We start from the raw sequence: 23,737 nt of genomic DNA, 5'->3' as shown, positions 1-23,737 counted from the left end.
TGTGTGTGGGTGGGTTTGTGTGTGTGGGTGGGTGGGTGGGTGGGTGTGTGGGTGGGTGGGTTTGTGTGTGGGTGGGTTTGTGTGTGGGTGGGTGGGTTTGTGTGTGGGTGGGTGGGTGGGTTTGTGGGTGGGTGGGTGGGTTTGTGGGTGGGTGGGTTTGTGGGTGGGTTTGTGGGTGGGTGGGTTTGTGGGTGGGTTTGTGGGTGGGTGGGTTTGTGGGTGGGTTTGTGGGTGGGTGGGTTTGTGTGTGGGTGGGTGGGTTTGTGTGTGGGTGGGTGGGTTTGTGTGTGGGTGGGTGGGTTTGTGTGTGTGGGTGGGTGGGTTTGTGTGTCTGGGTGGGTGGGTTTTGTGTGTGGGTGGGTTTGGGTGGGTGGGTGGGTTTGTGTGTGGGTGGGTGGGTTTGTATGTGGGTGGGTGGGTTTGTGTGTGGGTGGGTGGGTGGGTTTGTGTGTGGGTGGGTGGGTTTGTGTGTGGGTTTGTGTGTGGGTGGGTGGGTTTGTGTGTGGGTGGGTGGGTTTGTGTGTGGGTGGGTGGGTTTGTGTGTGGGTGGGTGGGTTTGTGTGTGGGTGGGTGGGTTTGTGTGTGGGTGGGTTTGTGTGTGTGTGGGTGGGTGGATTTGTGTGTGGGTGGGTGGGTGGGGTTGTGGGTGGGTGGGTGGGGTTGTGGGTGGGTGGGTGGGTGGGTTTGTGTGTGTGTGGGTGGATTTGTGTGTGGGTGGGTGGGGTTGTGGGTGGGTGGGTGGTGGTGGGTGTGTGGGTGAATGGGTTTGTGGGGGCTCTGGACGGGTGCGAGGGGCTGGTAACCCCTCCACCTTCAATTAACCACCACTAAACTACGAATTAAACATAAACCTGTAATTAATAAGCTTGTGCCGGAGGCCCCGGGGGGTCAGGCTTTTATGACGTCTCCTGGCCAAACCCCATTTGGCGGAGCCAGGAGATTGAATTTTAACCCTCGGGGCTCCTCCAGAAACAACGAAAAACCATTGCGGATGGCCACGTGGAATGTTCGAACGCTCACTGCGGAGGAGAGGCTGCCACTCCTCTGTCGGGAGCTGGACCGGTACCGCCTGGATCTCTGTGGCATTCAGGAGGTCCGGTGGACCGGTTCTGGCTCCTGCCACCATGAGGGGTGGACAGTCCTCTACTCGGGGCAGGAGACTGCCAAACAACAGGGTGTGGCTCTTCTTCTGAACAAAAGAATGAAGGGGGCGTGGGAGCGTGGCGGTGAGGTGTGGGAAGCTGTAAGCCCCAGGATACTTTGGGCTCGCCTTCCCATCAACCAGAGGCGAGGAGTGGTGGTCGTGGTTACTTATGCCCCCACCGAAGACAAACATCCGTGGAGGGATGCAGGCAAAGCCGATGAGTCGGACGCTTTCTATGACCTCCTGTCACAGGTGCTGGCTAAAGTGGCCACTCGGGACAGAGTCATCTTGTTGGGTGACTTCAATGCCCGAGTTGGTCATGATGCTGGCACCTGGTCTGGAGTGATTGGAAGGCATGGGCCAGATCAGCTCAATAATAACAGTAGGAGGCTGCTAGATTTTTGTGCAGCCCATGGGCTTGTAATTACCAACACGCTCTTCCGGCATCGGCGCATCCACACAACATCATGGATGCATGCCGGGTCCAAGCAAGAACATCTGCTGGACTACATAGTGACGGACCAGCGGATGCGAGCCCGTGTCCTTGACACCAGGACCTACCGTGGAGTTGATCTGCCCTCTGACCATCGACTAGTCATCTGTAAGATGCGCCTGCCATTCTTCCACTCCGGTGGTGGGTGTACACCCAGGATCCCATTCCAACCAAAAGTGGCCTGGTCTAAGTTAGCTGATGAAAGTTGCAAGCGAGAATTTCATCATCGCTTGCAGCTGGGGTTGGCATCGTCCCCCACTCCACCTGATGTCGAGGGTAAATGGGCGAGGTTTAAGACTGTGACTCATGCAGCTGCAATGGCTGCTTTGGGTACGCGGTCCAGACCTCCCCAGAAACCCTGGCTGACGGAGGAGGTGTTCAGGTTAATTGAGAAAAAGCGACAGGCCCACTCTCATCGCCTACAGCATCCCACGTCAGAGAATGAGGAGGTTTACCGCAGCCTTCGCTCGGAGGTTCGGAGAGCCGTAAGGCGCTGTAAGGATGGGTGGTGGTCGCGGGTTGCTGAGGAGATGGAGTCTGCCTCAGTGGCCCGCGATCACAAATCACTATTTAACTCCATCAAAAAAGTAACCTGCAGCGCCACACCTATTACCATCATTAGAGGAAAAAACGGTGATCCAATCTCCGACCCCCAGGAACAGGTTTGCAGATTTGCTGAGCATTTCTGTGAGGTCCTGGGGGAGGGAAAATCTCTCAGCCAGGAAAACATCATGGCACAAAGTGGGGATAACCCTGCTGAGGCTGCGGTGCCTCAAATATTGGAAGAGGTCACCCCCTGTGAGTGGCTGGCTGAGGTACCAGCTGTTGAGGAAGTACTGAGGGCGATCCGGAGTCTGAGACCAGGGAAGGCACCGGGCAGAGATGATCTCCCAAGCGAAATGCTGAGGGAGGGTGGCGTTTGTGCACAGACTGCCCTATATGACATCATAACAACAGTCTGGACCACTGGACGGGTTCCGCAGGACTGGAAGGATGCCGTGGTGGTCCCCCTCTTTAAGAAGGGGGACCGTACCGACTGTAACAACTACAGGGGCATCTCACTCCTCAGTGTGCCGGGTAAGGTCCTGGCAAGGATTATTCAACATCGCCTTGCTAGGCACGCTGAGGAGAGGATTGCGGAGCCCCAATGCGGTTTCAGGAAAGGGCGGTCCTGCACAGATGCCATATTTTCTGTCCGTCTGCTACAGCAGAGGTGTAGGGAATTCCAAAAAGACCTACATCTCTGCTTTATTGACCTGGTCAAGGCCTATGATACCATCAGTAGGACTGGGCTCTGGGTTGTTCTTCGTGCTTTCGGAGTCCCTGACCCTCTGCTCACGATCATTAAGGACCTTCATGATGGTGAGCGGGCCCGGGTAAAACTACGTGGCCGGGAGTCGGAGCCTTTCCCTGTACACCTTGGGGTGCGACAGGGATGTCCTCTGGCTCCCACATTATTTAACATCTATTTCGACTGCATAGTTCGTGAAGCCTTCAATAGCTGTACCGGGGGAATTACCATTTGGTACAGATATAATGGGAGGCTGATCGACGCCCGGGTGCGATCAAGGGATGGCTCCTTATTGGTCAACCACGTTATGTATGCCGATGATTTGGTAATAGCTGCTCATTCAGAAGAGGAGTTGGAGACGCTGCTGCTGAGACTGGAGCGTGCCACTAAGAGGTGGGGCCTTACCATCAGCCCCACCAAAACTAAGCACCTGCCTGGGTATGTTGTACCATCGGGCACTCCACCCCCACAACTCTCAATCGGTGATGGGGCAGTTGTGGAGAGAGTGGAGAGTTTCCCATACCTGGGCAGTGTGCTTATGACCGGCTCCAGTTTATCAGCAGAGGTCTCACTCCGAATCAGTCGAGCGGCAATATCTTTTCATCGGTTGCGTAACGCTGTGTGGAAGCTACCTGGTCTGTCGCTCCGCACGAAGCTTCAGGTCTTCTCGGCCACGGTCATTCCCTCCCTTCTCTACGCTTGCGAAACGTGGACCCCCCTAGTGGAGCATCTTCGCCGGTTGGAAACATTTAGGCTGGCCTGCCTACGATCCATCCTGGGTTTAACCAGGCTGGATTGTGTGAGGAGCTCACAAGTCCTTGAAAGATCTGGGCAAAGTCCCATCAGTGAGCTCCTCCGGCAGGCAAGGCTGCGTTGGCTGGGTCATGTAGCCCGCATGCCCAGCCACCGCATGCCTAAACAGCTTTTGTTCGGCCGGATCGAGGGGGCTAAACGGGCGCGGCACGGGCTAGAGAAGAGATGGAGTGATGTGGCACAGGAGGACGTGGAGCTGAGTCGACTTGCCGATGACTGGTACCAGCGGTGTCAAGATCGGCCTCAGTGGAGGAGGCTCGTGAAGGACGCTACTGGGCAGTTGGAGGCAGTCGCCCTCCAACAACAACGGAGGGCGGAGGAGCGACGCTCACAACAACGAGCGGAGCGCCGGGTGGCTAAAGCACAGCAAGTTGGCACAGTAGGGGGCACAGGTGGTGCATCAGCCAGTCATCTCGGTCATCTCGGTCAGTCGACCCGTGGCACCTGGGTCTGCCCCGTGACCTCCTGCCAGCGGGCGTTCGACACTTCACGTGGCCTCAGGGTGCACATGGCCTGGCACAAGCGTCGTGGTGACGTCACCGCCACTTAGTGGCGAATGGCGGTTGTTGTTGTTGTTGAATGGGTTTGTGGATGGGTGGGTGGGTTTGTGGATGGGTGGGTGGGTTTGTGGATGGGTGGGTGGGTTTGTGGATGGGTGGGTGGGTTTGTGGATGGGTGGGTGGGTTTGTGTGTGGGGTGGGTGAGTGGGTTTGTGTGTGGGTGGGTGAGTGGGTTTGTGTGTTTTGTGTGTGGGTGGGTTCGTGTGTGGGTGGATGGGGTGTTGGGTAGATGGGGTGGTGGGTGTGTGTGGGTGGGTTTGGGTGTGTGGGTGGTGAGTAGGTGTGTGTGTGTGGGTGGGTGGGTTTGTGTGTGGGTGGGTGGGTTTGTGTGTGGGTGGGTGGGTTTGTGTGTGGGTGGGTGGGTTTGTGCGTGGGTGGGTGGGTTTGTGCGTGGGTGGGTGGGTTTGTGTGTGGGTGGGTGTGTGGGTGGGTGGGTTTGTGTGTGGGTGGGTGGGTTTGTGTGTGGGTGGGTGGGTTTGTGTGTGGGTGGGTGGGTTTGTGTGTGGGTGGGTTTGTGTGTGGGTGGGTGGGTTGGTTTGTGTGTGGGTGGGTGGGTTGGTTTGTGTGTGGGTGGGTGGGTTTGTGTGTGGGTGGGTGGGTTTGTGTGTGGGTGGTTGGGTTTGTGTGTGGGTGGGTGGGTTTGTGTGTTGGTGGGTGGGTTTGTGTGTTGGTGGGTGGGTTTGTGTGTGGGTGGGTGGGTTTGTGTGTGGGTGGGTGGGTTTGTGTGTGGGTGGGTGGGTTTGTGTGTGGGTGGGTGTGTTTGTGGGTGGGTGGGTTTGTGTGTGGGTGGGTGGGTTTGTGTGTGGGTGGGTGGGTTTGTGTGTGGGTGGGTGGGTTTGTGTGTGGGTGGGTGGGTTTGTGTGTGTGTGGGTGGGTGGATTTGTGTGTGGGTGGGTGGATTTGTGTGTGTGTGGGTGGGTGGGGTTGTGGGTGGGTAGGGTTGTGTGTGGGTGGGTGGGTGGGTTTGTGTGTGGGTGGGTTTGTGTGTGTGTGGGTGGGTGGATTTGTGTGTGGGTGGGTGGGTGGGGTTGTGTGTGTGTGGGTGGGGTTGTGTGTGGGTGGGGTTGTGTGTGTGTGGGTGGGTGGGTTTGTGTGTGTGTGGGTGGGTGGGGTTGTGGGTGGGTGGGTGGGGTTGTGTGTGGGTCGGTGGGTTTGTTTGTGGGTGGGTGGTGGTGGTGGGTGTGTGGGTGAATGGGTTTGTGGATGGGTGGGTGGGTTTGTGGATGGGTGGGTGGGTTTGTGGATGGGTGGGTGGGTTTGTGGATGGGTGGGTGGGTTTGTGGATGGGTGGGTGGGTTTGTGTGTGGGGTGGGTGAGTGGGTTTGTGTGTGGGTGGGTGAGTGGGTTTGTGTGTGGGTGGGTGAGTGGGTTTGTGTGTGGGTGGGTGAGTGGGTTTGTGTGTTTTGTGTGTGGGTGGGTTCGTGTGTGGGTGGATGGGGTGTTGGGTGGATGGGGTGGTGGGTGTGTGTGGGTGGTGAGTAGGTGTGTGTGGGTGGGTGGGTTTGTGTGGGTGGGTGGGTTTGTGTGTGGGTGGGTTTGTGTGTGGGTGGGTGGGTTTGTGTGTGGGTGGGTTTGTGTGTGGTTGGGTTTGTGTGTGTGTGGGTGGGTGGATTTGTGTGTGTGTGGGTGGGTGGGGTTGTGGGTGGGGTTGTGTGTGGGTGGGTGGGTTTGTGTGTGGGTGGGTTTGTGTGTGTGTGGGTGGGTGGATTTGTGTGTGGGTGGGTGGGGTTGTGTGTGTGCGGGTGGGTGGGTTTGTGTGTGTGTGGGTGGGTGGGTGGGGTTGTGTGTGGGTGGGTGGGTTTGTTTGTGGGTGGGTGGTGGTGGTGGGTGTGTGGGTGAATGGGTTTGTGGATGGGTGGGTGGGTTTGTGGATGGGTGGGTGGGTTTGTGGATGGGGGTGGGTGGGTTTGTGTGTGGGGTGGGTGAGTGGGTTTGTGTGTGGGTGGGTGAGTGGGTTTGTGTGTGGGTGGGTGAGTGGGTTTGTGTGTGGGTGGGTGAGTGGGTTTGTGTGTTTTGTGTGTGGGTGGGTTCGTGTGTGGGTGGATGGGGTGTTGGGTGGATGGGGTGGTGGGTGTGTGTGGGTGGGTTTGGGTGTGTGGGTGGTGAGTAGGTGTGTGTGGGTGGGTGGGTTTGTGTGTGGGTGCGTGGGTTTGTGTGTGGGTGGGTGGGTTTGTATGTGGTTGGGTTTGTGTGTGGGTGGGTGGGTTTGTGGGTGGGTTTGTGCGTGGGTGGGTGGGTTTGTGTGGGTTGGTTTGTGTGTGGGTGGGTTTGTGTGTGGGTGGTTGGGTTTGTGTGTGGGTGGGTGGGTTTGTGTGTGGGTGGGTGGGTTTGTATGTGGGTGGTTGGGTTTGTGTGTGGGTGGTTGGGTTTGTGTGTGGGTGGTTGGGTTTGTGTGTGGGTGGGTGGGTTTGTGTGTTGGTGGGTGGGTTTGTGTGTGGGTGGGTGGGTTTGTGTGTGGGTGGGTGGGTTTGTGTGTGGGTGGGTGGGTTTGTGTGTGGGTGGGTGGGTTTGTGTGTGGGTGGGTGGGTTTGTGTGTGGGTGGGTGGGTTTGTGTGTGGGTTGGTGGGTTTGTGTGTGGGTGGGTGGGTTTGTGTGTGGGTGGGTGGGTTTGTGTGTGGGTGGGTGGGTTTGTGTGTGGGTGGGTGGGTTTGTGTGTGGGTGGGTGGGTTTGTGGGTGGGTTTGGGTGGGTGGGTGGGTGGGTTTGTGTGTGGGTGGGTGGGTTTGTGTGTGGGTGGGTGGGTTTGTGTGTGGGTGGGTGGGTTTGTGTGTGGGTGGGTGGGTTTGTGTGTGGGTGGGTGGGTTTGTGTGTGGGTGGGTGGGTTTGTGTGTGGGTGGGTGGGTTTGTGTGTGGGTGATTTTGTGTGTGGGTGGGTTTGTGTGTGGGTGGGTGGGTGGGTTTGTGTGTGGGTGGGTGGGTGGGTGGGTTTGTGTGTGGGTGGGTGGGTTTGTGGGTGGGTGGGTTTGTGGGTGGGTGGGTTTGTGGGTGGGTGGGTGGGTTTATGGGTGGGTGGGTTTGTGTGTGGTTGGGTGGGTGGGTTTGTGTGTGGGTGGGTGGGTTTGTGTGTGGGTGGGTGGGTTTGTGTGTGGGTGGGTGGGTTTGTGTGTGGGTGGGTTGGTTTGTGTGTGGGTGGGTGGGTTTGTGTCTGGGTGGGTGGGTTTGTGTGTGGGTGGGTTTGTGTGTGTGTGGGTGGGTGTGGTTGTGTGTGGGTGGGTGGGGTTGTGTGTGGGTGGGTGGGTGGGTTTGTGTGTGTGTGGGTGGGTGGGTGGGTTTGTGTGTGTGTGGGTGGGTGGGTGGGGTTGTGTCTGGGTTTGTGTGTGTGTGGGTGGGTGGGGTGGTGGGTGTGTGGGTGAATGGGTTTGTGTGTTTTGTGTGTGGGTGGGTTCGTGTGTGGGTGGATGGGGTGTTGGTTGGAGTGGGTGGTGGGTGTGTGTGGGTGGGTTTGGGTGTGTGGGTGGTGAGTAGGTGTGTGTGGGTGGGTGGGTTTGTGTGTGGGTGGGTGGGTTTGTGTGTGGGTGGGTGGGTTTGTGTGTGGGTGGGTGGGTTTGTGTGTGGGTGGGTGGGTTTGTGTGTGGGTGGGTGGGTTTGTGTGTGGGTGGGTGGGTTTGTGTGTGGGTGGGTGGGTGTGTGGGTGGGTGGGTGTGTGGGTGGGTGGGTGTGTGGGTGGGTGGGTTTGTGGGTGGGTGGGTTTGTGGGTGGGTGGGTGGGTGTGTGTGGGTGGGTGGGTTTGTGTGTGCGTGGGTGGGTGGGTTTGTGTGTGCGTGGGTGAGTGGCGTTGTGTGTGCGTGGGTGGGTGGGGTTGTGTGTGGGTGGGTCGGTGGGTTTGTGTGTGGGTGGGTTTGTGTGTGTGTCGGTGGGTGGGGTTGTGTGTGGGTGGGTGGGTGGGTTTGTGTGTGGGGTGGTGGGTGTGTGGATGAATGGGTTTGTGGATGGGTGGGTGGGTTTGTGTGTGGGTGGGTGTGTTTGTGTGTGGGTGGGTGAGTGGGTTTGTGTGTGGGTGGGTGAGTGGGTTTGTGTTTTTTTGTGTGGGTGGGTTCGTGTGTGGGTGGATGGGGTGTTGGATGGATGGGGTGGTGGGTGTGTGTAGGTGGGTTTGGGTGTGTGGGTGGTGCGTAGGTTTGTGTGTGGGTGGGTGGGTGTGTGGGTGAATGGGTTGGTATGTGGGTGGGTGTGTGGGTGGGTGGGTTCAAGTGCGGAATACTGGGGAGACAAAGGCGGCCGGGTGTGCTATTGTCCACCCTACCCCCTCGTGTATGCTCACAGCACTTTCCCCAAGCCTACACATAGGGGCGAGGGAACTTGCCCTTACAGTCGATATGTCTATACGGGGCTTCTATGGTTTTACTTTTGACCCATGTGAAACTTGGCTGTCGTCATCCTGTTCTGCGGCATCTGCAAATTGCTGATGTGCACACACAACAACAAAGATCACCCGTATAGCCATAACAGACTGATGGAGCAAGTGCTGTTAGCGAGTAGCATCTTTGAAGCCTGGCACGGCACACGTGGGAGAGGGTGGCCAAGCACCATGAACGGCCGCTTTTGTCTCCCTAGTGGCGATGCTTACACATCATACCAGGTACTCATTTGAGGCTGAGTCGACCTAGGGGAGTACCAGGACCGGTTCAGATCATTGTCACTGGTGTTGACCGAAAGCAGGATTCGAACCCTGGTCGCTGGGTTCTTAGTGCTACCGCTCTCTCACAAAGGCAAAGATCCCTGTAATGACTTAACAGACTGCTGGGGCAAGTGCTATTAGCGAACATTTAAAAGACACACATACACACAGACAGACACACACACAGACAGACACACACACAGACAGACACACATACACATAGAGACACACAAAGATCAAAGATCCCCCGTATAGCCTTAACAGACTGTAGGGGCAAGTGCTGTTAGCAAGCACCTATGAAGGCCAGAACGGTACACGAGGGGGTGGGTGGCAGCACCACGCCCGACCGCCTTTGTTTCCCCAGTGGCGATGTTTACACACCACACCCACACATACACACACACACATATACACACACATTCACGCGCGTTACTTCTATTGGCTGGTAGTGACATCATCGCGGGCAGGGCGTGGTGCTGGGGGGGGAGGGTGGATGGGGGAAGGTTTTGCTGGGAGGGGTGAATGAGCCAGGTGAGTAGAGGAGGAGTCACCCAGCGAGCGTGGCTCGCAGAGACTGGGCGCGCGTGGCTCACTATCGCCCTCGTCCCCTTCGGAACCTCCACCCCGTCCCCGGGGGAGGGTGGGGGCACTGACCCCGGGCCGAGACCCCTGCCATGGGGAGCCAATGGGGAGGTGGGGGTAGAACATGTGAGAATGTGCTGTGACATCCGTTCCATCTGTCCCGAGCTGCAGAGAGGAGCAGAAGCATGAGGCCCAATGCCACCCGCTCTAAGGAGACCACATGCATTCCTCTATCGCACACCTCTGTGTCTGTCCACGTGTCTTGCATATCCACGTGCGCGTGTACATGTGCTGTCGTGGCCATGTGTGCTCATGCGTCTGTATGTACCTCTTTCTTTACACGTGCTGATGTGTCTTTGTGTTCGTGTGTGTTTACACGTGCTGATGTCTGCGTTCGTGTCCATGTGTCTGTGTGTGTTTCCATGTGTTTTTGTGTGTTTCCATGTGTCTGTTGGTGTGTCCATGTGTCTGTGTGTACATGTGCTGATGTGTCTGTGTGTCCGTGTAAGATTGGGATCGGTAGTGCAGTGGTTAGCGCTCTGCGCTACGGACCTGGTAACCTAAGATCGATTCCCGTCCACGGCTAACACCAATGGCGAATATCTGAACCAGTCCTGGGCCTCCCCTCAGTCGACTGCCTTAAATGAGTACCTGGTGTGGTGTGTAAACATCAGCACTGGGGAGACAAAGCGGCCGGTTGTGGTGCTGGCTACCCACCCCCTCGTGTGCTGTGCCAGCCTTCATAGGTACTCGATAACAGCACTTGCCCTAACAGTCTGTTAAAGGCTATATGGGGGATCTTTTTCTTTGTTTTACCCCCTTTGTGTGAGTGGGGTTATCTGTCCCTTGAGGCTGGGGGACCCATGTGTGGGGTTAGCAGCTCTTACACTCATGCACGTATCGACTCACACGAACGCACGTGGCACACACGCGGCACGCATGCATAATGCATGACCACATGGTGGCTCACATCCACGGCTGGGACCTTCTGGCCGTGTGAGCTCCATTCTGGCTGTGGTCAGCTCCATGCTGCCTGTGTGGACTCAACGCTGCCTGTGTGAGCTCCACGCTGACTGTGTGAGCTCCACACTGACTGTGTGAGCTCCACGCTGACTGTGTGAGCTCCACGCTGACTGTGTGAGCTCCACGCTGACTGTGTGAGCTCCACGCTGACTGTGTGAGCTCCACGCTGACTGTGTGAGCTCCACGCTGACTGTGTGAGCTCCATACTGTGTGAGCCCCACGCTGACTGTGTGAGCCCCACGCTGCCTGTGTGAGCTCCACGCTGACTGTGTGAGCTCCACGCTGACTGTGTGAGCTCCACGCTGACTGTGTGAGCTCCATACTGTGTGAGCCCCACGCTGACTGTGTGAGCTCCACGCTGACTGTGTGAGCTCCACGCTGACTGTGTGAGCTCCACGCTGGCTGGAGGTAAGACGGCCTGTCTCCTCTAGAATGGGGAATTCTGCTGTCAAGCCGCTATATCTCACTCGGCAACGTCCTGCAGGTGCGTGCGTGCGGTCGTTAAAGTCGGTCGTGAGAAGTCTGAAAAAATCTGTGAGGAGGCTTTATTGGGCAAATTTTGTTTGTGGGCGAAGTGGGTGGATAAGTGAGTCGGTGGACAGGCAGGTGAGTGGGGGTGGGTGAGCAGGTGAATGCCCGTGAGCCCCTTTCATGCAGCAGTGGATAGAGTCTGGCTGTGTGATAATAACAGCGTGTGCAAGCAATCACAGTATGCGTTCAAGCGTCACCACAATCTGTGCTGGGTGGTGGAGGGCTTAACAAGAACTACAGCATTAAAATAACACTGCCGCCTCGTGGCATCGCCCACACTCTGGTGGGCGATGATGGCAGCGGCACCGGAGTCTGATGCCAATGTCGAGGTCTTGCTGCTTGCCATGACGAGAGGACTTCAGCAGAGAGAGAGAGAGAGACTTTCATATCGTTTCACACGTCGCGCTTTCGCGACCAATATCCATAAGATACATTTTTTTTAGGGTTAGATTGTATCAATATTAATGTGTCGATAATCTCGCCACCACCCGACACAGCCAATTAGTACAGTTTGTGACCTGTACAAGATTATTAGAGTTTGTGGTTCTTCTCTTTCTCCTGCATTGAAGGAGCGCAGACTGCAGTGATTTACTAAATGGTCAATAGTTTGGGTTGCATGCCCACAATTTTCACTGTGCCTTCCCTTGACATTTTTCTCTGCATCTTTATTAAGCTATGCGTCTTTGGGAGTCTTTATGCATCTGTCAGTCTCTGTGTATCCCCGTGCATCTCTTTTATGGGTTTCCTGTTTTGGTGCATAGTTTGGATTACAGTGACTGCTGTACTTAAGAACATTCGACTTACGAACTTTCAGAGATATGAACAAGACTGAGAGTTGTAAATTCAACTACCGTACAATGTATGGTTTCTACATCTACAGGAGATTATACAACTTTTAAAGCCATTCTCCATGTTTAGTGTACACGCCGTACAACGTGTTTGGAATCGACGGGAGTAAAGTTGAACTTGCGAACAAATCAACTTACGAACTGACCTGGAACTTAATTTGTTCATAAGTAGAGGAGTCCTTGTACATGGCTCAAGCGTGCTGCCGAGTTGTCCCTTAAATGTTTTACTCGTGATGGGAATGTTACGCATCGGCCTGCTGGTGACGTTCTGATGCGGTTGACGTTTCCACCAATGGAGGAATCTCAAAGCCAGGAGGAGGTGCCGATGATGTTTGGGTCTTGAGTGAGGTGCTTATTATTCTGGACGTCCGTGTTGTTACACTTTGTTTGCCAGCGTTCTTCCGGATCTAGGTGGCCCTATCTATTGTGTGTTTTGCGCGCCGCCTTAAACACAACTGACGGCGTCGTCCGGGCGAGATGGACGTCGTTTATTCGAATCCGGATCAGATCAGCAGAGCCTAGCCCAGAAAGAAATCTGAATTCATAGCATTGCCTACGAACACCCACGTTTTAAATACCCATCTTTTTTTTCTGTTGTGGTGCGTGCCGGTGTGTGTGTGCGTGCGTGTGTGTGCGTGAGCAGCTGTGTCGAGCCTGGAGGAGGGCGCCCGCCAGTGCGACCACTACCGCTCGTGGTGCGAGCTGCAGGAGCGAGTGCTGGCACCAGAGACGCGGCCACCCTGCGTGTGGGAGTTGCACCGCAACGCGCGCTCCTCCCTGCGAGCTGCGCTCACAGGTAAGCACGCGTCACTGCGCACGAACGCGTCACCCATGTGTCTTTGTAAGTGTGCTTCTGTGTATGTGTGCACATCACCCGTGTGTAACGGTGGTAGTGTAGCGGTTAGCGCTGAGCGGCACTACGAATCCTGGCGACCCGAGTCACGATTCCCGCTCGCAGCCAACACCAGTGACAATTATCTGAACTAGTCCTGGGCCTCCTCTAGGTCGACTCGGCCTCAAATGAGTAACTGGTGCTGTGTGTGGTAAACATCGCCACTAGGGAGACGCAGGCGGCAGAGTGTGGTGCTGTCCACTTTCCCCAACACTCTGTTCAGGATATACGGGGGGTCTTTGTCTTTGTGCGTGCATGTGCAGACTGCGACTGGTTGCGAGGAGACGGGCACCCGTCGTCCGACCTCTACTCGCAGGGCCCCACGTTCGCGAGTCTCCCCGGAGGCCGCGCTTCGGTACTCGTTTGGTGCCTCCACACACACATGATGTGACCATGGCACTTGTGCCAGGCAGGAGGTCTTGGGACAGACCCAGCAGGTGCCATGGGTTGACTGAGATGACTGGCAGGTGCCCGGCGCTCCACTCGTTCTGAGCGTCGCTCCTCTGTTCTCCGTTGTTGCTGGAGGGCGAATGCCTCCCAACTAACTACCCATTAGCAGCGTCCTTCACAAGCCGCCTCCACAGAGGCTGATCTTGACACCACTGGTACCAGTCATTGGCAAGTCCACTCAGCTCCACATCCTCCCTCCAGCTCTCAAGCCCGTGCCATGCCCGTTTAGCCCCCTTTATATGGCCAAACAGAAGCTGCTTGGGCTACATGACCCAGCCTCCTCGCCTGCTGGAGGAACTCACCGATGGTGGGACTGCTGCTGGTGTGTTGGGGGGGGGGGGGGGTTGATCGTCGTGTTTCCGTGTTCCGCGTTCGGCTTCAGGCCGGGGAGGACGGCGAGGGGGCCCAGGAGCATGATGATGCCGCTCACGGGGGGCTCCTTCCCACTCCGGAGGAGCGGATGCGGCGCCTGGCACAGAACTTCCCCCCGCACACGGTCGCCATCGACGTGTCCGGTATGCGCACGCCTGTATGTGTGTGTGGGGAGCGGTAGTGTAGCAGTCTGCGCGCTATGCTACAAACCTGGTGACCCGAGTTCGATTCCCGCTCACAGCCTACACAAGTGACGATTATCTGAACAGGTCTAGGCCTTAATTCTAGATTTGAAGCTTTCGTGACTGCAAGATTTCATATTCTTAGGTTTTTTCGATAAAGTCACGTAGGTTAAACATTAAAATTAATATAAGTAAAATAAAATAAAAATCACGACGTTTTGGAGGCAACACAAGCCTCCGTCTTCAGGTGGAACCGTCACAGCCATGACAGCTGTATCAAGTAAATGAGAGATTGCAAGAGCTACCACTCCGTATATATAATGGTTGGAGAGGGGGAAGGGCCAAGTACGGCACACTTTTTATTAATATGGTAAGGTGAGGCTTAAGAGGCTGAACCTTTGTTATGGAGAGGTACAGTTTGTGACTAAGCCTGGCCTACATAACAATAGTGTGAAAAAAGAAACAAACTAAACATGGTAAAACAAGCCTGGCTGTCTATCAATAACCTGTAATAGTTGTCTGTCAAATAAGATGGTCCAAATAAGTGTAGTTAAATCTTTTTTGCATGGTTAATCACATCTTTCCAATTATTACTCAGTTTATAACCATCATCACGGTTGAAATTATGTCTGTGTTTGTATATTTGTATGGCTTCGTGTACAAACCTTTGATGGTAGCCAGGAGGTTTGCAGAGCACCTTGGTCTCGGAAAAGACAATTTCATGAGAGCCCACCGAGTTGTAGCAATGATCGGCAACGGCCGAAGAATCAGTTCTGCCGTGTTTCAGATCTGGCTTGTGCTCGCGGACACGATCAGAAACATGACGTTTCGTTTCTCCAATGTAGCAATCACCACAACTGCAACTCAATTTGTAGACTCCAGGATACTGTAAGTCAGGAACCACATCCTTCACAGATGGAATCAGATCACGGATTTTATGCACTGTACTGAATCGGACTTGGATCTTATGTTTGTTTAGAATTTTGGAGATCTTTTTGGTTACGCCTGCTATGTATGGTAACGTGATAGTTTTGGTCGGAGTTTCATGTGGCTGTTTCTGTGTGGTGGGAGAAACAGCTTGGCGGATAGTGCGGTCAGATTATCCGTTCATCCTGAGGGCCCGATGTACATGTCTTAATTCACCGGCCAGGTGGTGTTGGTCAGAAATGCCATGGGCTCTGTGGTATAGCGTTTTGATGAGATAATTCTTTTGAGATGGGTGGTGGTGGGAATCCGGTTTCAAGTAGGAATCTGTGTGGGTGGCTTTCCTGTAGACAGAATGTCCCAAGGATCCGTCAGGCCTCCTCTCAAACAGAATATCCAAGAATGGTAGTTTACCATCTTTCTCCACTTCCATGGTGAATCTGATGGATGGGTGTCTGGAATTGATGTGGTCCAAGAAGTGGTTCCATGCTGGGAGGCCATGTGGCCAGATGACGAAAGTGTCATCCACATACCTCTTCCACAGGGAAGGACGCAGGGTGGATGTCTGGATGGCGTCTGATTCAAACTTTTCCATGAACATGTTGGCTATAACTGGTGACAAGGGGGAGCCCATAGGGGTACCCTCATTCTGTTTGTAGAAGGTGCCATTCCAGGTAAAATAGGTGTTGGTGAGGCAATGCCTAACCAGCGCAGGTACATCAGAATTCAATCCATGTTGGACTAAGTCCTCAATTATTGTTAGGGTGTCTGGTACTGGGACTTTGGTAAACAAAGATACTACATCAAAACTGACGAGAATGTCATCAGGAGATAGTACCATGTCCTTAACCATAGAGACTAATTGGGTTGAGTTGAGTACTGCCGAAGAGGTCTTGCCTGTGAAGGGAAGCAGAGTATCTGATAGAAAACGGGCTAGTTTGTACATAGGAGAGTTTATCGTCGACACGATGGGTCGAAGCGGGGGGTGCCTTCTTTATGGATCTTGGGAAGACCATAGAGTCTGGGAGGTCTAGCCGCCGATGGTTTTAGAGAGGGACGTTTGCTTGGTTCGATTAGGGAAGTCGAACTCGTGATGATATTGTTGGTTTTTGTCGTTAGGCTTTTAGTGGGATCGTTTTTAATTTTGGAGTAACTCCCATCATTAAGAAGGTCCAGGATTTTGTTGTTGTATGAATCTTTATCCATGATGACCGTGGCATTGCCCTTGTCTGCCGAGAGGATGATTATATCATCTCTCTTTTTAGGTCCGCGAGTTCAGAGCGTTCGTTTTTGCTGATGTTGCTAGTGGGTTTCTTAGCATTCTTAAGAATAGTAGCTATTTCAGCTCTTGCTACATCCGCATGGATGTGTCCTATGCCTCTGAGGGCTACATCAACCTGAATAGGTCTAGGCCTCCCCTAGGTTAACTCAGCCTCAAATGAGTACCTTGTGCGCCACTGGGGAGACAAAGGCGGTCGGCTTTGGTGCTGGCCACCCACCCCCTCGTGTGCCGTGCCATCCTTTATAGGTGCTACTCGCTAACAGCACTTGCCCCAGCAGTCTGTTAAGGCTATACGGGGAATCTTTGTCTCTTGTGCATGTGTGTGTACTACACAGTTGTGAGCAGACTTAATACAATCAGTCCAGACACACCCCGCACGTTCCTTACTAATTATACTGGAGATCTTCGTCTTAGTGATTGATGTGACTGTTGGTGATGGTAACGTATGGATGATGTGGTGGTGCTGGTGGTGAGGTGTGGTTGTAATCGGTGCGGCTGTTTGTGGTGTTCGCGGAGTAGGCCTTGGGTTTGACCGCCAGGCCACAGTGCGCCGCTCATACCTGGGCGGGGATGGGACCCTGAAACGACGGCACAACAAAGCCGGCGCCTCCTCTTCGTCGTCTGCAGTGGCGGTGATGTCCTCACGCCGGAGGACCATCTCCGGCTTCCCAGAGAGCCTGCAGCAAGACTTGGGTAACAACACAAAGACAAATGTTCCCCCCCCCCCCCGTGTAACCCACACGGGCGGTTAGGGCAAGTGCCGTTAGCGAATAACGACCAAGGTTATCACGGCGCACCTACGAGGGGTTGAGGTGTGGGCCGGCAACCCACCTGGCCGTCTTTGTCTCCCCAGTGCTCTAATTTTTACACTCCGCAAAGAGTATTGCATTTAAATCTGAATTGTTTTAGGGGAGACCCCAGACCGTTTCAGGAATTCGTTGATGTCGGCCGTGGGCAGGGATTGCACCCCGCGTCGCCGGGTTAGTAGCACCGAGTGCTAACCACTGAGCCCCTCCCCACAGACACACACCCATGCCGACACGTGAATGCTCATATGCACAAAGACAAAGATCCCCTGTATAGCCTTTACAGACTTATGGGGCAAGCGCTGTTGGTGTAGCATCAATGAAAGCCGGCACACCACATACCCGGCCGCCTTTGTTTCCACCAGGGAACCTAGGGGAAGCCCAGGACCGGTTGTATCTTCTCCCGGTGGTCGTGTGGATTTTTCTCCGGGTCCTCCAGTTTTTCCCTCCACATTTAGAATCAACATCATGCATTTAGAGTATTTGGCTGCTATACATTTCCACGTGATGAGCCACTTTGTTGAGATATAATTTGTGATGTCCAGGTCGCTTCTGAATAAGAGCTATACAGCCCGGGGTGGGCCTAATCTGGTAAAAATAAAAACAGTTTTCGGTGCGGGAGGGACGAGGACGCGGAGGAGACGCATTGCCTCTCCAATCCTAACAGTCACATCCCCCATGTCTCCTGCAGCCTCCGTGGGGAACGAGCTGCGCGCCCAGCGCGGCCGCTCGCTCTACCTGCACAGCGCGGCCGACGTGGCAGCTGGAGGCGACGTGGCAGCTGGAGGCGGCGGGGGCGGCGGAAAGCGAGACTCGCAGTGTCAGACGGACGGCGCCGTGCGCGTGGTGGCGCCCTCCATGCGCAGGATCCGTGCCCAGCGGGGCCACGGCATCGCCGCGCTCATGTGCCGCCCGCCCGGTGTGGGGCCCGGTGACGACGGCGACGCCGATTCCCTGGCCTACAAAAGCTTGCCTCGCCTGCCCTGGTGCCCACCTGGTCACGACAAGGGTGCACTGCGGAGGGACGCGGAGGCTTCTCACCTGGCCGCGTCGATGCCCGGGCTACACGACCCCCGCAATGGGCGAGGCTCCCCACGGGGAGCGACATCTCCGCGACCGTCTCCGTGCAACCGCTCGGGCTGCTCGGCGGACGGCGGGGAGGCTGCGCCGAGGCAGAGCAACGGCCCGTGGGCCGCCGCGACGGCCTCCCGTCCTCGGTCGGAGGAGATGGCGCCGAGCAAATCGCCGTCGCTGCCCGTGGGAGTCATCGCGCCGCAGGTGGCTGGGCGGCCTGGGCCAAACCACGGCGCAAACCTCCGCACCGGGTCGCCGATGTGTCGGCACGGCGGGGAGATGCCAGACGCGGCGGCGAAGGACGACGACGACGGCGGCGACGGTGACCGCCTGTCGTGGAGCGAGAGCGGCGCCTCTGTACAGAGCTTCGAGATGTTCGAGCCGAGCAACTCGGAAACGTCCGACACTAATGGCTCCGAGTCGACGGTCACCTCCTCCGGCCGCTCGGGACCGGCGCGAGGGTACCGCCCATCGGCGCAGGCGCCCTGGCCAGCCGCGGCGAAGTGCCCGGACCGCCTGAGCCTGGCGCCCGGCCAACACTGGATCTCGTGTGGCGGCTCCTCGGCCCACAGTTTTTACGGGAGCGCCGAGGGCTCCTCGACGGGCACCGAGTGCGGCTCCATGTACTCGGTGGACGCGGACGGGTTCTACACGTCCATGCACGTGGACTGTGGCCTCTCCAGGGCAGGCGCCAGCGGCGCTTCGGCCACCCTCGCGATGCGCCGGGAGGAGCGGCGGTTGTCGGAGGGGAGCGGCGACAGCGCCGTGCTTCGCGCGGTGTCGCTCCGCAGGCCGAGGACGAAGCCTCCGCCACCGCGGAGGACCGACTCGCTCACCAGGAACTGCTCGCTCCGGCAGCACGAGCACGCGGCGGTGTCGCCAGAGCCGCTGCCCCCGCCGCCAGACGACGACCTCCTGGCGGATGGTGGCGAAGGCTACGTCTCGCGCGACTGGTTCCCCCGCAGTCCCCCGGCGGTTCCGCGCGCCGGCGACGCAGCTCCCCCGCGGGGCCGCCGGAGCCCTTGCGGCAGAGCGGCGACGTCGCCTGCCGTGGGCAACTTCGAGCGGGTCCCACCGCCCCTCCTCTACTCGCTGTGCCCCCTGACCCCAACGCCGGGCGATGACGGCCACTCGCGCTTCGAGTACGCGGAGAGCTGGCGCGACAGGGGCTCTGTCGCGGGAAGCGAGAAGTCGGCCACCTCGGACTCCGGCGGAAGTGCCGCGACGTCACGTGCCGACACGCCGTGCGGCTTCCCCGCGCGGCCCTCCAGTGACACTTCGGGGCTCGGAGAGGGCTGCTCCTCTACTTCGCGCGCTGCCCCGGGTCACAGGCCTCGGCCTCCCGCGGTGCCGCAGCGCCGGTCGTCGCTGATGACGGCGCCGGTTGACGCAAGCGCAGAGGAGGAGGGGCCGCCCTCACCGACATCGTTCCCCCCCCCTCCACTTGAACTCCTCGCTCCACCGCCGCAGTACCGGTCCTCCCCCCCCCTCGAGTCTTCCTTCGCCGCTCTTCCTCCTCCTCCGCTGCCCTCTCCGCCGTGGTCTCCCGCCTCCTGGGCAGAGGGGCGTGCGCACCCTCCGGACGCCGAAGGGAACCGGATGCGGGACTGCAGCGCGACACCGCCGGCACTGCAAACCTGCAGCACGCCGTCTGTGGAGACGCTGCGGGCGACGGCCATGGCGAGGGATCCGGGGATGGAGGCCGGAGGCACGCGCAACGGCGAGACGGCGCCGCCGAAGAAGACGAAACCTCCGATCCTGCCCAAGCCGCCGTCGCCGCGGAGATACGGCCACCCCTTCGGTCTGACCGCCGGGGGGCTCCGGGAGGGAGGCAGCCCCCCCAAGGACGAGGCGGCGCGGGCGTCACGACAGGAGCTGTGCGGCGGAGAGGCTCCGCTCGGAGCACCCAAGCCCGGAGGTACATGCCGCCCGGTGGAGAGCGCAGCAAGGAGAGACGCCTGTGCCACGCAGGAGACTGCCGATTCTTCTACCAAGAACGACAGCGGCTGCCCCGCGCTGGTGGACGGAGACTCTGTGAGCCCGGCAGAACATTCCCAAAATCAGTTGTCCCACATCACTTGCAGCGCGATTCGGTCCAGCAAGTCCGAAAGCCATTCCAGTGAAATGCAGTCTAGAACATCTGAAATCCATTCCAATGATCTTAAGGCTGACACGCCTGAGTCCCATTCCGGTGAAATCCATTCCAGCACCTCTGACATCCATTCCCCTGACCTCCGGTCTTGCATGCCTGACATTCAATTTAGCGGAATTCAGTCCATTAAACCTGACATCCATTCCATTAAACCTGAAATCCAGTCTAGTAAACCTGACATCCAGTCTAGTAAACCTGATATCCAGTCTAGTAAACCTGAAATCCAGCCCAGAGTGCCTCCTGACCAGGCCAGCAGCCTCCCAGCAGGGAGGAAGCCCCCTCCCCCCGTGGCCAAGAAGCCCACGGTGTCGTCTCTCGGGCTCGTTTCATCGTCCGGTGTGCCGCCATGCTCTCCTTCCCCCTCGTGGCCCTCGTCACAGGCGTTGCCACTGCCAGTGCCGGACGCGTCCCCTGCAGAGCGGGCATCGGGCCGTTCCCTGGCCGCGACCGCCGATGTGCGGCGCTCGGAGCCGGCCGGTATGGCTCTGGGAGTTGCGGGGACTCCGCCGCCATCGCCTGCACGCCCCTCCACGTCCGCGGAATTCGCCGCGAGTGCCGGACAATCGCCGGGCGCGGCCTGTGCGGATGTGGGGCGCGGCGCGGTAGAGGAGGAGGAGCGGGAGGTGGTCTCAGTGGTCCCGGTAGACCCAGTGGGAGGAGGTGGAAGAGGGTCTGATGCAACAGACTCGGCACTGCGCCGCTGCTGTCCTGGTACGGAGGCAAGGACAGGAGATGAGGAGCGGCTGTCGCAATTGCAGGGTAAGGGCGTCCACACGCACGGCACGCTGGAAACGCGGCTTTCATTCGTCCTCCCGTGTCTCCGCTCGTACTCCCGTGTTTCCGCATGTCCTACTGCGTCTCAACTTATTTCGCCCCCCTGTTCTGCGTCGTGCCATCTTCACTCCGACGCCCCGTTGTCCGAAGGCTCACGTCAGACGCACGCACCGCATGCGCAACCATCTCGCCAACCCGGCCCAGGATTGCCGTGGGCGTTAACCCGCGACCGTAACCCGCAAGCGTTTCACGATATGGCCCATCTTAGTCGTTTTTTGATGCGCCGTGTGAACTCTCCACGCAAATCTCTCGCGCACTACAGTGGTGGCGGTGACGGCGGAGGAGGCAGTGGGCGAGGCCTCCGAGGACGTGTTCACCGACAACGACACGGAGGCCGACGAGCGGTGGGACGCCGCGGAGCGGAGTACCGGGAATACGGCAGCCCCGACCCACAACCTGAGCCACACACGCACCACGGAGGACCTCTTCGCAGCCATCCACAGGTGAGGCCATGTGTGTGTGTGCATGTGTGTGCCTGCGTTTGCGCATGTGTGTGTCACAGGGAGAAGCGCAGGTGGCATACAAATGTAGTAATTTGATGGCCTCGAGGCCCAATATCATGATCCGTTGCATTGGCGGCGCCGCCGCCGTCTCTCCCCGCAGGTCCAAGCGCATCCATCTGGGCCGCCACAACTCGGACGACACTTTCCTGCGACACCGGTCCATGTCGCCACCCGTGCGTTCGCCGGGGACCCCGTCACCCGGCGGGGTCCCCGGGGGGGCGCGAGGCCCCCCGGCACGCCGCGCAGGTCGCAAGCAGAGCACCAGCAGCGACGACTTCAAAGCGCTGCTGCTCCGCAAGGGCGCGCGCTCCGACGTCGGCACGCGCATGTCGGCCGTGGAGATGCTGAGGTCGGCGCGTTCGCCGGGCGCGCTCGCTGGGGCTGCGGTGCCTGACCGGCCGGAGGACGAGGCGGAGTTCGCGGAGGCCGACGCGCCGGCGCGCGATAAGAGCCGGCGCTTTGTCAGTGAGGGCTTCTCCCCGCGTGGCGGCGGCGGGGGATTTGGCGGCTCACCGGGGACGCCGCCACCACGCCTCGGCCGATCCAACACCCCGCCGAGTGCCGGCTCGAGGCGCTACAACAACCGCAGCCGCCTGCACAGCACGCCCATGCAGGCAATTCGCGAGGGCGAGGGCGAGGCGGGTGGGGATGCGGTGCCCTCCTAGAAACCCGCCCCATCGAAGCCCATTAGGTCGCCGGATCGTGGCTCCCCACGCGTCCTCGCATGGCCTTGGGACAGGCTCCTGCCGGGAGAGCGGTGGTGCTCACTCAGCTGTAGCCGTGCGCGTAACGGCATGCGTGGTGACGCCGTCACGGTAATGGCGTGCGCGTTTTTAACGGTAACTTATTGTCTTAGGGCGGTGCGTAGCGAACGGGCGTGCGAGTGCATTGTGTCTAGAGAGCGGGCGGGCGGGCGTCCCGCACTATCGTGGCCTCTGCCCCTAATGGAAGGTGCCCTGGTGGAGGAGGTGGCGTCGAAACGAACGCTATCTCGCCTACTGTCCCCATTCACGACGATGTGGGGAGAACGCCCTCGCCGCTTCCTCTTCTCTGCTCCGGGTTGGTAGGGGGTGCTGTGGGGGCAGGTAGAGAAACGGGTCCGACACTCCGTCTGGGTCGCTGGTAGACTGGAGGAGTAGGTGGCCCGTGATTCGTAGCCACGGCCACAGTGAGAGGTGGAATACTGGATGTGGTGTGCCGGTTGCGGAAATATTTTTTAAGTATCGCCAACCGACCTGGACAGACATGACTAAAATGAATTCCTGGACGGTGCGCGAGCAGAATTGCACTGCATGCGTTTGTGTGTTTTTAATCGCGACGACGAAGATGATGATGATGATGTAGAATTTGTAAGGTGCGCTGTTCGTTTATTGTCCGAGAGAGGGAAAGAAGAGAGAATGAGGATGATGCAGAGGCACGGAAAACCACAGACAAGTGGGGGAAGGTCGCCAGAAATGGCGCCAGCAATATCCGAAGCTCTGTGGTCCTATGTCGAGATGTTCAACCAACTCCGTTAATAATAATAATGAGTTTTTTTATAATTGTCAGGAAACCAGAGCACCTGGAGAACACCCACACGCCCGAGTTGGGATAACACAGATGGAAATGAACCCACTTGCTGTCCTGCCATACCCCTGGCCAGCCAGGAGAAGGCGACCTCGACACGAAAGCATGTGTGATCCACCAACCCCCCGCCGCCTCCAGAGCGCAGGCTTGCAGGCCGTGTGCAGCGTAGCCAGCAGCTGACTGTGGGGCACTTCCAGTGTGGACCACCGTGGCGCCATGTGGCTTCAGAGATGGGGGCAGGGGGTGGAGTCACCCCCTGTGTGTGGGGAGGCGGGGGATGGTGACGTCGGGAGATATTTGAGATTGAATTCAAAATAAACTATTTTCTCTGCCGGGCTGCAGTCTCCATGAGCTCTCTCTTTGTTCTTCACGCACGCCTGGCCTCTTCCCACGTGAATCGTTGGAATTCCAGGGCACTGCAGCGTCGAACTGGGCAGGGGGCACCAACGGTGGCTAGGAGATGTCAACTACCTCGCCTGGTCTCCAGGAGGTCGTGGGTTTGATCCCGACCCTGACGCCTGCTGCTGTATGCTTGGAGTTTGTGTCTCTCTCTCATCATCATCACGGTGGTTAGGAGATGTTAACTACCTCGCCTGGTATTCAGGAGGTTGTGGGTTCAATCCCAACCCTGACGCCTGCTGCTGTATATTTGGAGTCTGCATCTCTCATCATCACGGTGGCTTGGAGATGTTAACTACCTCGCTTGGTCTACAGGAAGTCGTGGGTTCGATCTCGACCCTGACGCCTGTTGTATATTTGGAGTTTGCGTGTTCTCTTTCTCTCTCCCCGTGGTCGGAT

General features: G+C 57.6%; 1 protein-coding gene across 1 annotated transcript in view; it reads left to right on the top strand.

The window, feature by feature from the left end:
• Nucleotides 1–23,360, top strand: part of LOC144950354 (uncharacterized) — a 66,210-nt gene extending 42,850 nt beyond the window's left edge. The window contains exons 4-10 of the mRNA XM_078880470.1: nucleotides 12,546–12,698; nucleotides 13,058–13,149; nucleotides 13,627–13,759; nucleotides 16,524–16,697; nucleotides 17,502–20,795; nucleotides 21,133–21,313; nucleotides 21,474–23,360. Coding sequence (XP_078736596.1) covers nucleotides 12,546–12,698; nucleotides 13,058–13,149; nucleotides 13,627–13,759; nucleotides 16,524–16,697; nucleotides 17,502–20,795; nucleotides 21,133–21,313; nucleotides 21,474–22,038 — 4,592 coding nt within the window. The 3' untranslated portion in view covers nucleotides 22,039–23,360. The remainder of the gene's footprint in view (nucleotides 1–12,545; nucleotides 12,699–13,057; nucleotides 13,150–13,626; nucleotides 13,760–16,523; nucleotides 16,698–17,501; nucleotides 20,796–21,132; nucleotides 21,314–21,473) is intronic.
• Nucleotides 23,361–23,737: the final 377 nt, after the last annotated feature.

The sequence above is a fragment of the Lampetra fluviatilis genome, chromosome 57, assembly GCF_964198595.1.
Source record: "Lampetra fluviatilis chromosome 57, kcLamFluv1.1, whole genome shotgun sequence".
NCBI classification, from domain to species: Eukaryota; Metazoa; Chordata; class Hyperoartia; order Petromyzontiformes; family Petromyzontidae; genus Lampetra; species Lampetra fluviatilis.
The sequence above is the reverse complement of the archived record's forward strand: the minus strand, read 5'-3'. Positions and strand labels throughout refer to the sequence as shown.